The sequence below is a fragment of the Papilio polytes genome, unplaced genomic scaffold (genome assembly GCF_000836215.1).
Source record: "Papilio polytes unplaced genomic scaffold, Ppol_1.0 DF822289.1, whole genome shotgun sequence".
NCBI lineage: Eukaryota > Metazoa > Arthropoda > Insecta > Lepidoptera > Papilionidae > Papilio > Papilio polytes.
Genome location: NW_013526915.1, coordinates 2,560,472 through 2,575,450, shown reverse-complemented (window position 1 = coordinate 2,575,450; position 14,979 = coordinate 2,560,472). Strand labels below are relative to the sequence as shown.

Here is a 14,979-nt window from a genome sequence, read left to right as displayed (position 1 = left end):
CAGTCTTCAATGGACGGATGGATGGTTTGTTTTTAGGTATTTATAAAACGACTTAACGCATCTCAAAAAATGGAACAGACGTAAAACAAAGACTGAAAGAAAATTAATTACATACTTAAATTCTGCACGATCGAAATTAGGGGTCAAAAAATAAGTAAATAAAGTATATTTAAACTGCAGAAGCCCTACATTCAAAAACATACAAGTTTCAGTTGAATAACGTTGTATGAAGGTGACATAAATTGGTATCTTTAAGTTACCTTTATGTACAGGATCAGGTCCCTCGGTGATGAAGAGCACCAGATTGGGGTTGTTGTACTTGTAGAGCACGCTGCGGTCGTAGAGCGCGCGGCCCGGCGAGTGCGTGCGCTGCGAGCGGCGCGCCGCCACACTCACGATGCGATGACCATTACTGCCTAGATCTAAAGACCAGATCTTCTGGGCTATCGCTGTCTGGAATATAACAATTTAAAATGTCAATTAGTATACATGATAATTATCTTGGGACTGTAGATACAGTGGCTTCCTTTTGTCAATACCTAATGTTAAGAAAATCAGCGCAACACTAGAAACACGTCCCATCCCTATCACATCCGTCAATGTCATTAAGACGTATTAGGAATAAGCGCGCCATTCTAACGGGATCATAGATTAAAGAATAGACATTTAAGTTGTCTTACAATTACAATTATTAATTTAAACATTTACAATGATATTAATGTCTAAAACTAGTTGATATAGGCACTAAATTAAAAGACTTGACTAGTACAGTACATAGTACAATGCGTTATGATAAATCCAAAATGGCTGCCGTCACAAACTACTGACATACTTTTGTACAACCGCAGAATGGGTATTAAATGAGAACGTTTGACAAGCAGAATTTAGTACTTTATTTTAAATACGAAATGGCTGTTGAGTGCAAAATACAACCTCTTTGGCTGACAAGCAGTATTTATATAGCCAAAGAGGTTGCATACTGGCCACCAAGGCAATAATCGTTTGTAAAAGTAAAAAAAAAAGAAGAAGTACATGTGATCGACATAGTTTGGGAGTTTTAAGTTTTTTGTATATTTTTTGTGTAAATAAGTTTTAAATATAGACATGTTTGTTTTATAATAAGTGTTTTGTATTTTTGGCTACCGCGCTGTCGGTAACAAGTTAAACAATGGCCGCCATTAAATAACGGTCGGTAGGAATTGAAAAGCTAACAATTCACTTACTACCTAAAGTATAGTATGTTTTAAAATAAAAAAACTAACAAGCAAATATTAGTACAAATTTAGCCTATTCAGTTTATTCCTAAGTTTAACTTTATACCGCGTTTATTTGTAAGGCTGTAATTATTTATAACTTACTCTGCCGTTGTATTTCAGTGCATATCCTTGTACTTTAGCAGTTTCTGCCTCCGCCACATACAGGTACATATCATCTACCAGTGGTTCTGATGATTTTGGGAAAACCTGTACAAAATGTATAGTCGATTTAAATGCAAATACGATATTTTATTTACACATGTCACTGGTTAACAATAATTTAATGTTTATGAATTTACTTGGGAACGACTCTGTATTTAAATGGGTGATACAAAGATGTCTGTTTTTAAGAAGTCTGTGATCATAGCATTATAAAAACATAGATAGATCTTACTAATATTATAAATGCCAAAGTTTAGATAGATAAAATTGGGCACAGACAGAACATGGACAAGAAAAACTAAAAGTCTTATTAAGTTTTTTTTTTAATTCTATGCCTACTGAGTCGCGGGCAAAAGCTTGTTAAAATTTCTCATTTGAATTTAATTCTACTATAGTTTGCTTTGTTAAAAAGTATAAAAACATGAACATTAATGTTACAACACAACTTGGTAATATAGACCGGATGCTATACCCTATCATCACCCACCTGTACTGACTCATCATCATAGAGCACCACCAGGCCGTGCAGCTTCTCCTCGTCAGGGCGATGCAGCAGCGCGCTCTGCAGCAGGCGGCCGCCCAGCTGCAGCACGCGCTCGCCCAACAACTCGCCAGTTATCGGGTTCACGCTGATCAGCACTCCGTTACCTGACTCCTGGAATTATCTTTAGTATAGAACTAGCTGTTCCCGTGCGGCTTCATCCGCATCAAATCATGAAAATTTTATTTTATTGTTACATGTCGAATTATCAATAGCAAATGTCAAATTGGCAATCTTGCTTCCTTGATGTTGGCAGCAACTTATGGTCTCTTTCCCACATTAGGGTTTTTGTCCAAAATGTTTACCTCCAAAGTTTAATGGCGTGAAAATATATAGCCAAAAACGTGACGTAAATGTAGGGCTTTTTATTAAAGAAATAATTATTCAAAAATATGCTGTATTTGCTGACATCTTAGGCAACAAAGAAGTGTGTGTTTACGCTTTATTATAATAGTATAGAGTATAGATCAATTAAAATTAAACTCATATGAGAAGGATTACAGCGGGATTGTATGATGATACATGCACTTAGAGGAAAATCATATCATTTTACTAATATTATAAACGCAGTTTTAGATGGACGGATGTTTGTTAAAAGGTATCTCCAGAACAGATCACCGGATCTCGATGTAATATAGCACAGGAACACATAATCTACTTATAGACTATTTTTTAATACAGCACGGACTAAGTCACGCTTTAAATTGCAAATTTCATTAAAATTTGACGTAGTATTTCTAATTCATTTCAGAATTCGGCCGACTATTTAAGTTTATTTTTTTAAATTCCACGAAGACAAAAACCAGCCATTCATTGACTCATTGACTATAACTTGATTGTTTCTAATAAATTCACACTAAGGGTAGTATCGGCAACTGTGAGTGCATCTTACCTGATGTTTGCCGACAATAGTGAGGTAAGCGTCGTACGGCGGATGCCGCGCGCTGCGCCGCGAGAACACTGACACCGCCTCCGTGTCCAACGAGCTCTCGAAACGATGCCATAATATCTCTCCAGACAAATTATCTATTCCGAATATCTAGAAAAACATATTATATATATGCGAAAGTAATGTTTCAAGGTATCTTTGAAATTGCTAAACGAATCTGGATGAAATTGGACAGTAGAGGATAATCTGGAAGAACGCAGACCATTACGTTTTTTTTTTGTTTAATTCCGAACTGGCCGAGTATAAAAGAGTATTTAAAACTGTATGTTATATGAGTATGTTAGTTATATAACTGTATGAGTATTAAAAAGTATAAAAGATATATTTAAAACTGTTTCGCGGTAAAAATCGTATAACGTAGAGACAAATTGAACAATATGTACCAAAAACATGCAATTACAACCAACAGTTTAAAGGGAATATGTTCAATTTTCTCTTCCTACTCTTTTCCATATGGAAGGTCAGTATATTTCTACTCTTACATATATTTCTAATAGTTGTGAGAACGTAATCATTACAACATTGAGAAAATTTGTATGATATATGTCTGGTCTCCTGCACAAATATGATACAAATTTCGTTACAATATTATTATTTCTTCAAATATTCATAATAAACCCTCGATTTCTAACTCACCTTTCCAACTTCAGTCACCAGCACTATAACTTTATGCAGGTTGAAGTAATCCCGGACCAGGTCCTCAGTGCTGGAGTGCACCACGTCCCTGTCAGATTGTAAACTGACGAGCAGCGTCTGCAGCTGCTGATACTGGCTGTGCAGGCGACGAGAGAACGCTGCCCAGATTGAACCTGTACATTTACTTCACTTTACATATCATTCTATATAAACAGTATATATGTACAACTAATTGTATATATACGTCGTATCTACAAATCACGTAACGTATATCAAATATATATAGCTTTGCAGAGCAATTGCTCGCGACTTCGTCCGCGTGAAATTAAAAAAAAATAAAAACATAGCCAATGTTACTCAGTGATAACATAGCTTTTAAAAGGTGCCAGAATTTTTTAAATCAGTCCAGTAGTTTTTGAGTTATTTCAATAACGAAAATCCAAAAATACTTTCTTACTTTTCTCTTTATAACATAAAAAGATATGCATTTCAATACAAACAAAATACACAAACACAAACTATATTCCATTCTAAAAAACTAATTTAAAATATAAAAATTCAGTACTTTTGTATTCTGAATTAGATAAAAATGCAGGCCAAGGTGCGATATTAAAGAAAATAGGGAAACACATAAATATGAAATAAACTTATTATGTATAGAAAAATGTCCACTAAGGAGAAAAAGACAAAGGATAATAGAAGTTTTGAACAAACTTTTATGAAATAAAAGAAATACTAGTAATCTAGTAAAAAAAAGCTCAAGATGAATCAACAAAAATATTAACCGAACACATGCTATCAAACAAAAATGTTTCCGAAGTAAAAAATGGTAAAACCACAAAAGCATTGTACAAAACTAGCTGGAAATTTGTCATTGCAGAGTTTTAACATCTAGCAATACTTACTGTACATCTTGGCAGCTAGAAAACAATATATAAATCAATAATTTTGAAATATGGCCAAAAAGGTTACATCACCGCTAACTGTTTAAAAAGGCATGATTTATGTAGGACTTGATCTTCCAGAATATCCTCTACATCTATGCTAAATTTTACCGATATCCGTTCAGCCACTTAGGCTACAAACTCTATCAAAAATCCATCTAAACTTTCGCATTTAAAATATTAGTAAGATAACCATACAAACTTCAAATATACATTATTTTCTTGCAATTTCTTTTCTTTCATGATAATTTGTTTTTTAGGGTTAAAGTTAAAATTTTGTTGAAACTAAAGAGTTTCAAAAATATATAGAGTAGGCATAGTTGACACTTCATTTGAAACACTCTTCACATAATCTCACTAACACTATTTTATTACAATGTTTAGTTTATTTAATAATAAAAGATGAAACTGATAATAATTTTGTATAATGTATTTTACACGTTTTGACAACTGATATAGCACCTTTCAAAGTATCAGTAAAAAAAATTTGTTTACTATGCCATGTCTACACATATCTTAAATGTCTTTGGTTAAAAGACAATGAATATAAGTTATACATATAAAAAACCATGTAATACCTTCTTTGTGGTCAAATTCTGATTCTATAGCAGCGTCAGTATCAGAGACAGGCAGGTCCACGAACTCCGCGGCCACCACGTTAGCCAGCGCCTCCTCGCGGCTCCACAATACTCTACCTGGATATTATATAAGAAGCTTTTCAATTTAATTCCGGTAAAAAACACGTCAAAATCGGCCTAGCTGTTTCAGAACACGCAAAAGACAAAAATATTTAGGGCCTGTCCCAACACTGGCTGATATATGCTCAGATAGCTTAAAAATGACGTAACTGTCTGATAAGGTAACAAATTCCGATATTTCCATCACATATTTTAAATGTTGGAATGTTATCAGAAAATTTACAATTTGGTGGGATAGTCACTTAAGATTCTATTTTTGTTATCGGCAACAAATACATGTTCATGTCTTCTTAAATGCAGATGCTACAATTTTAATATGCACGTAAATTACAAATTTGCTTTGAAATGCAATAACACTTTAAAGTTTGATAGAAAATTAATTTAATGCTTCATTAGTTATCGAGTTTAAATGACCATAGTATAAATAAAAACCAATAGAAGACATTTTTAAGTTACAAAAAATTTGAAAAATGTTACATGATCTAATAGTAAGAAATTCAAGATTTGCAGACAATGGCTTTAATAATAAAAAAAGCTAACCTCCTTGCTGCATTAAGTGTATAGCATCATCAGCGCCATTAACAACTATCCTGCAGGCTTGGTCATTCCCTGTCTTAGTGCAGAATACAGCTCCCAGCTCCGGCTCTGGGATGCGGAGATTATGGTCCAGGCATTTGATCTCCGGCACTTCTTTACCAGTGCTTAAACTATGAGCTGATAATTTGAAACCCTGAAAATAAAGGAATATAGTAGTTGAAAACATGTTACTTTTGTTAATTATCAAAAGGAGAAAAAATAATTAATTATTCCTAATAAACTACATATAGAAAATTCTCAAATATAGTAGTTAATTTTAGAATTTTTGTGTAATAAGATTAATTTATTAACTTTACGCCACTAAAAATTGTCACTAAAATGAATTTCTGTATTAAATTTTACAAATCATATAAAGACACAAAAGATTTGTAACTAATTTCTACCGATTTGTGACAATTTATTTAAAAATATAACTTACCAGATCATCTGTCCAAACTTGTAAAACCATCAGTCCATTTGGTCCATCAATTATAGTTAAACTTGCTGTTACATCTGCTATATTAACATTCAACGCTTCAAAATTGTTATTCTTAACAATTACAATTTTCTTATCATCGATAATAAAAGCGGGTATTACACTATTTCCATCCAAAGGTTTCAGATTTCCTTCAAATACATCCAAACTGAGATAATCGAACAACGGTTGGGATATAAGCTGCACTGTTTTTGATGTGACATCTATAGAAAGTAAGCGTTGAGCTCCCATGTTGCCTGATATACAACTGTAGTACGGAGGACTTAGTACACATCTGAAATTAAATAAAGAGACTCTTAACATACATGCATACAAAATGAAGAAGAAAAAAATAAATTCAACAAGTATTAAACAAAATAATAAAAGTATTTTATCAAGAAATTAAAGAAAACAGAATTCAAGAAATGTAACAGGAACAGGAAATGAAGGAGGCCTGTACCAACAGGGGGAGAGACATCCCATACTTTTTTATGTATTTAAAATATGTAAACTATATCTTACTAATATTATAAATGCGAAACTTTAGATGGATGGACGGATGTTCGTTAGTGTTTGTAACCTAAACGGCTGAACGGATCTCCATAAAATTTGGCACAGGTTTAGAGCATAGTCTGGAAGAACACATAGGCTACTTTTTATCCCGGGAATAGTTACGGTTCCCGTGGGATTCATTAATTTGGTTTATCTTATATATCTTATTGAAATTTGGCACAGATATAAAACAAAGTCTGGAGTACACATGGGATTAGCTTCATCCCCGAGATATTTCGAGTTTCGTAGTTTTTTGTAATTTATATGGTTCGTATGTTTTCTAATACCAAGCGGACGAAGTTGTGGGCAACAGCTTGTGTATCATAAAATTGTCATGTCCATAAAAAGGCTAATAAATAAATAAATAGCTATTTACATTTCAAATGATGTATATAACTATTTATTTTGTATGTTATGTACAAACTACAGAGAAGCAGCTTCTCTTAATGATTTGGCAAAAGATGTAGTACTTAAAAGCAAAAACTATTAAAAGAATGCTTCTGCACAATATTTAACCTAACAGTTAGCATGTTTTCTAGATGATTGGGAAATAAAACAAATTATCACCTATACTAGTCTATGCTATCATCATAAAGAGGAATGATTTATATTTTTGTATTCCTGTATGTATTGAAGTAACTTAAAAACTACTGGGGACATTTCAAATATTTTTCCACTATTAAAAAACTACTATATCTGTGAGTGACATAGGCTATATTTTTTTTAATTTAACAATAGTTGTTTATAATAAACATGGCATCTTCAACATAAAATTTTATGACAAAACATACCCATCATTAACCCAAGCAGCGGGCAATTTGGATGAAGCACCTCGGTTTTGTCCCGTCATCAAGTTATACATTGTGACCTCAACATGTGAGTTGAATACCGGTAGCATGTGCACCAACAGGCCCTGGTGCACCCACCACTCGGAGAAGTCTGCACGGTCATCATCTTGAAGTGTCATAGACCATTCCCAAAGCAGTATACCTGAAACATTAACAAAATAAGTATAATAACAAATGAAATCTGATTAAAAGAAATAATTGTATAGGTTTCTATTTGAAAGAGAATCTTGTTTAATGTAATTATACAAATTGAAGTAAAATTTTATCTAAACAGATGTAGTATTTTTTTATAATGTATAAACACACTTTACTTTCATAATGTAAATAATGATTATGGACAACTCTAATGCAGTTATAATCTAACCAAGAATGTAAATATCATGACTTAGGGGCCATTCAAAAAGGCTTTCAACTTACTAATATGTACAAAGAAATGTATTATTTTGCAATTGCTAGGATAATACATGATAATATATTCGCTGTGGACGACGAAAACTTGGGGCGCCGATCCTACAGGAGTAGGATAATGCAGGGGAGATGATGATGCTAGGATAACATATGATCTGGCTATATTCCAATTTCTGTATTTAAATCATACCAGTAATTTCATTCCTTTGATTTAAGTTGTCCTTTTGTTATAAAACCCAGTAGTTAATATAATCTGTAATAATTTTTACCTGTAGTAGAATCCCATCCTCTAACAAGGTAAGGATTGGAGCCCGTCACCGTGACTACTTTGTCAGAGACATGCAACAATTGTATATTTCCTGTAGATGCACTCTCAAACACATGTCTCCACACCAACTCACCTGGAAGTTAAGTAATTACGATTGTAAAACTAGGTTATGTTAACTTAGATAACTAGAGAAATATACTCTTTTAAAAAAATGCATTACATAAAGCTTTATTATTAGATACTATACGTACAAATATTTACGACTTTTATTATGGGCTTGTTTTTTTACTTTAAACGATTTTATCTTATGCTTTAGTAGAATTAATATGAATAGTACACAATGTAGATGTTATAAACATTTAAATTAAATGAATATTGTTGACATTGATCATTTGTATGGATGAGCAAACGACCATCAAATTAATTAACTTACCAGTCTTCAAATGCAGGGCAGCTAGTACATTTTCCTCCGTAGCCACTATTAGCTTCCTAGCGGTTGAAACTGTATCAAACTGTGAAAACTTTATACGCCCAACGTAAGTCTGACGCCTGAAACACGATTACTTTGTTATTTACTGGACAAAACCGCTTGAGAACTCTTATGATGACTATAACCTATACTTGATATTTACCAATCAAATTTCCCTATTTGATCTTCATAAATGCACATTGAGAGATTTATCAAACTAAAAAATACAATATACCAATTCATACTGTTTAAAAATTTTAATAAACCCAAAAAATTGGGTTTGAAATAAATTGACAGCAGCCCCATTTCTGGATGACTGAAAAGTTTTCATTCACAGATAAAACCAATTTAAGTTCAAAAACACGTATCAAAATATTGCCAGTTAATGCCTTAGAAAACACCATGTTTATGAGTGAAAAATAATAAAAAAAAACGTAAAAAGTATAATAAAAAGTTCTGACAATATTTATGAAATTTCGACATGAGATGTATGACGAAAATGTGGATATTGATTTAGACCTTTATTTTTGAGAATTTCGTTACTTTCTATAAAGATACTAGATGGCGACAGTTGTTAGGACTAGCAAAAAACTTTGAGAAACAAAAATCTTAACTTTATTATTTAACACAATAACATATATTAAAGCTCGGAACCCAGAGGGGTAGACATAGATTACAGATTTCCATTTGGCACGGTCCTGCCACATTCTAACTTAGCCGCTAACTTTAAATAGATACTAAGGGCCAATTTCACTAATTCTTAGAGCCCGTATACATGGTACAATAGATTTCTTATTCATCCAAGCAAGAACCATTCCAGTCGATGGCGCCTGCATGCATTGGACGATATTCCTAACTTTATCTTACCACGCATTTTACTAATCAACTAAGTCCCCGCACTAACGATCATTTTCATTAGTTAGCCCTTATGCGGGGACTACATAACGACTACCCTAACAAACTGGTCGGACAAACCCATAAGTGCCAAATGACACATCTGGCATTCCCAACATTCTATAATAGTTAAAAACATGAATACATACGATAATATGTGCGGAATGTAACTGCGGTTAACCTAGGTGTGAAATATTATAAGTAGAAAATCTAGACTGGCCTATAATTATTATGAGTACTTACTTATTCTATTCAATTAAATTAAACGCACAAGTTGTCACAATTTATAATTAGGTACTTATCTTTCCATCACTTGTATTAAAAAATCTCAAGGCTATAAAATTGCTCTTTATCAGTCTCACAAATAGGTTATGTACACTATTTTTTTTTTCAATATTAAAGAAAATACAGAAACTCCAGTTTTATTGTATTTATAGACTAGGTTTCTTCCTTGACTCTGCCCGCGTGGAATTAAAAGAAAAAAACAAAAGAAATCAGCCTATAAGATCTTCCAAATTATCCTCTATGTCTATGCCAAATTTCACCGTGATCCGTTCAGCCATTTAGGCTACAAACATCAACAAACATGCATCCAACCAAGTAAACTTTCAGCATTTATAATAGTAGTCTGATTATATATAAATTGACCACATCATTTACGGTTAGATAAATTATTATGCACAATATTTGCATTATTCATTCTTAACATAACCTTATATTTTTATGTCCTAAAGTATTTTTTTTCGTTTTCGCACATTTTTCTGCACTTTTTTGTGCATATGGAAGTACAAAACACATGTCATTCGACACCTTTACTGGCCAACATTCCAAGCCGCGGGCGAGAAATAACTGCGTAATTTTTTTATCTTAGAAAATAAGACAAGTGATGTTTTAATTTCTTAAATATCTTTTTTTGAAGTAATTCAAGTTTTATGGTATGAATTAAGTTCAATTTATAGACCTATAGTAACTCATGAGAACATTTTTTTTGTAAAGAATTTCTCTTTAGTGCTTCAATAATAGTAAATAGTAGCATTGTAACTACTAGGTATACAAATGGTAATACAATAGGTCATTTTTAATCTTTTTAAACGACAAAAGTCTAGCATACGGCCGCCATTATGCACATCTGTACTGTACCAGCCAGTATGTGCACATTTTTTTTACTACACGTCGATCGCGTGACCAGTTCGACTTCCTTTAATTTTATCGAAAGGAATTTAACAAAAGGCTAGGCAAAGTAGTCATTCATGCGGACTAACGCGCAGCCGGCGACCGTTTCCTTCATAATGTAGCTAAACTACGCAGTTTTACCTCGGGAGACGCATAGTAAAAAAAAAGTGAGCGGAAGGCTAGTTATTAATAAAATCCAGTTATTATAAAGGCATTATAACTGGTATAAGGGCCGCGTGCTAGCCTAGACCGCTTTCACCGAGTCGGCCCAGGTGCAGACCTCGGTGTGCGCCGGCCGGCCTATGCATCCGGCGACGAATAAAGACCTTTTTTTCCACTATTTAAAAGAAATTTTTAATGTAACACGACGCCAGACTACTTTTTCGAGCTAGGTAAAAAGACCTAATGTAAGATAATATTCACACCTTTATTGCAAGATGGTAAGAGTTATTTGTTTAGATATGGCAATTTTATGTGTTCCAATATTTACAATGAAATAAAAATATAACTGCCACTGTTATCGCTCATAGAAAAATATTGTCATCCCGCTTATTTCTTTGAGAAAATAGAGATAAAAATGTGTGTTATGTTTTAATTTTTTTTTTTCGGCGTCTCTTCCTTGTAACGTGATTACAATGTAAGACACGAGTTTATTTTTATTGTAACTAATATATGAGTAACCAATTCATTGAAATAAAGGTGTGGAGGAAAATATAATACGAAACTGATAGCAACCGATTCATCGTAGTTATACACTCAAAGTGGAATTAACACCAAGTAAGTCCTACGTTATGTTGTATTTACCAATATAATTTGATTATCTATAACTACTTCGACTTCCTTGAAGAAAATACGGTAAAAAATAGAGAGAGGTCTTATGGTATTACATACTTTAATTGGTGATAATTTGAGGATGCCATAGTTCGACGAAGGATTTTCATATTTGTTGTTTCATAAATGTTTTTTATTATATAAGTAAGAGTCATCTAAGAAAAACGATTATGAAATATTTAAGATGAAATAAAAAAAAAAAAAGAAGATGAAGCGTCTGTAACCCTATCCGAGTACATCAGAGTGAAACCCCGAGTACAGACGCGGGTAATGTTTTAACCCGATACTAATAGTTGTGCATACGGCTTCCTACTTAACTAACCTCACTAGGATAAACGTGTTTACAAGACATGTAATGGAACTTCACTATTATCAAAGTTATTGGAATAAATAAATATAACCTCAATCTTTTTTACATCATTATTTAATGTTCAAATCTTATCACTTTAATTAAAACAAAAACTAGAAGTTATAAAACAACACAAAAAAATAACATAAATACGACTGTGTCACTAAAAGGTAGGCATACAGACTTTCATTTGGCGCCATCTTATTAAAATTAAACAGATAATAAAAAAAAATCTGCATAGATAGTGTAGGTAAATAAACGCCTCGTTCACTACTAAACATTTAATAACCATGTAATAGCTTAATAGTCTTAACCCACTCTCAATTAACTCTTAAACCATAAAAACTACTGCTTCACGTTTTTTAATGCAACGTAGTAACATAGATAAAAAACATTTTTTTTTTTAAATAGTTTATTATCTGTATCTTTCAACGATTTTTCTCAATAAATCTTTATAAAAAAAACTTTACATATGACAATAATAAAGAGCTAAAGAGGTCGATGCCACTTGAATCAGCTTTGACAGCACTCCACAATGTTGAGGACTTCACGTTCAGAAGATGGCGAAGAGAAAACGTGCCCGAACGCTGACCGTCTCATCTATTGTCTCTCAGCGCTATGAAAATTATGGAAAATCAAAGATTATCATTAGTTATTTGTTCGATTCAAAACATTATAATTAAACTAGCGTTAATTAGCACTTACAAATCATAGATGTATGAATTTGTATGAAGGACATGTCAAGATCGTACCAATTGGAAATTCGTAATCTGTCTTTAAATTATTTTCGTTGTAATTTAAGAAAAAATCTATAAGATCGACTATACCCTTATTTTTGGAATGGAATTAAAATGGTTTAACCCTATGTATATCACTCGTATACAGATTCTGTAAAAGGTTTGGAAGCGTTGCTGATGGGCTAGTGACATCTCGCGCTAGCTGACGATACTTGGCGGACCACATCCGGGCTGTGTTTCTGGGAGTCATCATCAAAACACCCGACTCATAAGCCTCGTGTAATAAAAACAAAAAGTTTGCCATGTTATAAATGTTTAAAATATAGTTTTTTTAACTACAAGGGAACTAAATACGCGTAAAGAATAAACTCAGACACAGAATACCTAATAATCTACTTATAAATTATTTACAACGCGTTGAAACGTCTTTGAATAGAACAACAGGTGTGCAGCGTTTTTTTCTACAACCATACGTCTATATTGCCAAATATAAATATTGACATCTCAGTTTTTTCAAAGATATAGAAAGGGAGAACTATATGTCAAGTGGCTGATAGTAATGTACAAATTGCGTGTTACAATAATGAAGCCTTAGAACAGTTCTGTCAGTACTATGTGGGTACTTTACTTGTAACATCTGCAGACTGCGTTTTTTTTAAATTCTTCATACGCTAGTTAAGTCCAACAATAAATAGACATATGACAGATAACTTTTACATTTCATTTTGTTTCTGACTAGCTGTTCCCATGCTACTTCATCCGCATAAAATTATAAAAATCTTATTTTATTGTTTACATGTATCAAATAATCAATTGCAAATGTCAAAATATCAATTACCTTACGTTATGGCAAATTTGCTTTCTTGATGTTGGCAGTAACTTATGGTCTCTTTTCCACATTAGGGTTTTTATCCAAAATACTAACTCCCTATGTTTAATGGTGTTAAAATATATAGCCTAAAGCTTGAAGTAAGTGTAGGGTGTAGGGATATGTTTTATTTGCTGACATCTTAGGCAACAAAGAAGTGTGTGTTTACGCTTTATTATAATAGTATAGATTAGTCTATTAACTTAAAATTCATTTAAAAAATAAGACTAATATAACGAATTAAACGCGAATTTGTGATGAAAATGACATAAATTTGAACGTTGCAACCATGTGTAATGTCTTGGGTGCGTTAAAATGCAGTACAAGGTGCGCGCGGTGCGAGAGGGAGGGGGATTCAAGCTTGTATTACGGCCGCATGTTCTCACAGCTCTAGGAGACCTAGGGCATTGCGACACATTGAAGTCTAGTCTAGACTGGTGTGAAATTCGCGCCGGCCGCAGCTTTCGCGGCGTCGACGCTCGGCAAGCGACCGGTAGATTCGAAATGCACGTGATTCATTATTAGGACAGTGATACACCAAGTATGAAGTTCGGGTAATTGGAAAATACATTTAAGTTCCTAACAATTTGTTTATTAATTATACTGAGGCTGAAGTTACGCCAGTAGCTTTACGTAAAACCTCGAGACAGTATTTTATATAGATATCCAGTCGCTAGATGGCGCTCTACTTTACAAGTTAACATGACATTGGCAACTTTCTACCCTTTTACCAAATTTAAAAAAGTATTATAAAAAAGTTAATTTATCTTGTGGATAGCTTTATTTCATTTTACTATTATGTATTTAATTCAAAGTTTATTAAAAACATAATAACTATCACCTTCACTCCATATTTGGCATGTTTTTTTTGTCGAAGCATACATATTGTTATCCCTTTCTTTAATTTAGGAAAAAACAGAGATAAGAATGTGTTTTTGTACATGGGTTTCGACAGTGGGAATTTGGATATCTTGGAGTAATAAATGAATATCATTTATTATTAAACTTTGTTCGAGAAAAATATTGCGAAACAGTTTTAAAATCGGTTCTGTAACGAGAGTATGGGTACCTAACAAACAAATACAAAAAATCTTTCGTGGGTTCAATGACTCGATCTGTCAATTTCTATTGGTTGTGCAAGAAAGAGTTGATTGCACGACTTGCCTTTATACAAGTCGAATAAAATTCTATCCAATCGCGGGTTTTCACTGCCCATTGTTGATTGTTAAATTTGCTGTCAATTTTTTTGTTTAAAAAGATCGTCTTAACATAATTTGTATTGCATTTTTAAAACAAGAGTTGAAATAATGCGGTGGTACACAGCACTTTGAAATATCCAAGAGTC

General features: G+C 32.9%; 2 protein-coding genes across 2 annotated transcripts in view; one reads left to right on the top strand and one right to left on the bottom strand.

Moving 5' to 3' along the window:
* LOC106106193 (ER membrane protein complex subunit 1) overlaps positions 1–9,105 on the bottom strand; it is an 11,906-nt gene extending 2,801 nt beyond the window's left edge. Inside the window, exons 1-12 of the mRNA XM_013286740.1 lie at positions 8,946–9,105; positions 8,747–8,862; positions 8,315–8,446; positions 7,581–7,779; positions 6,202–6,532; positions 5,727–5,916; positions 5,067–5,183; positions 3,545–3,717; positions 2,852–2,998; positions 1,906–2,073; positions 1,359–1,463; positions 261–453 (exon numbers count right to left, since the gene is read on the bottom strand). Coding sequence (XP_013142194.1) covers positions 261–453; positions 1,359–1,463; positions 1,906–2,073; positions 2,852–2,998; positions 3,545–3,717; positions 5,067–5,183; positions 5,727–5,916; positions 6,202–6,532; positions 7,581–7,779; positions 8,315–8,446; positions 8,747–8,862; positions 8,946–9,088 — 2,014 coding nt within the window. The 5' untranslated portion in view covers positions 9,089–9,105. The remainder of the gene's footprint in view (positions 1–260; positions 454–1,358; positions 1,464–1,905; positions 2,074–2,851; positions 2,999–3,544; positions 3,718–5,066; positions 5,184–5,726; positions 5,917–6,201; positions 6,533–7,580; positions 7,780–8,314; positions 8,447–8,746; positions 8,863–8,945) is intronic.
* Positions 9,106–14,100: 4,995 nt separating this feature from the next.
* LOC106106282 (heterogeneous nuclear ribonucleoprotein R-like) overlaps positions 14,101–14,979 on the top strand; it is a 15,393-nt gene continuing 14,514 nt past the window's right edge. The window contains exon 1 of the mRNA XM_013286834.1: positions 14,101–14,188. Coding sequence (XP_013142288.1) covers positions 14,178–14,188 — 11 coding nt within the window. The 5' untranslated portion in view covers positions 14,101–14,177. The remainder of the gene's footprint in view (positions 14,189–14,979) is intronic.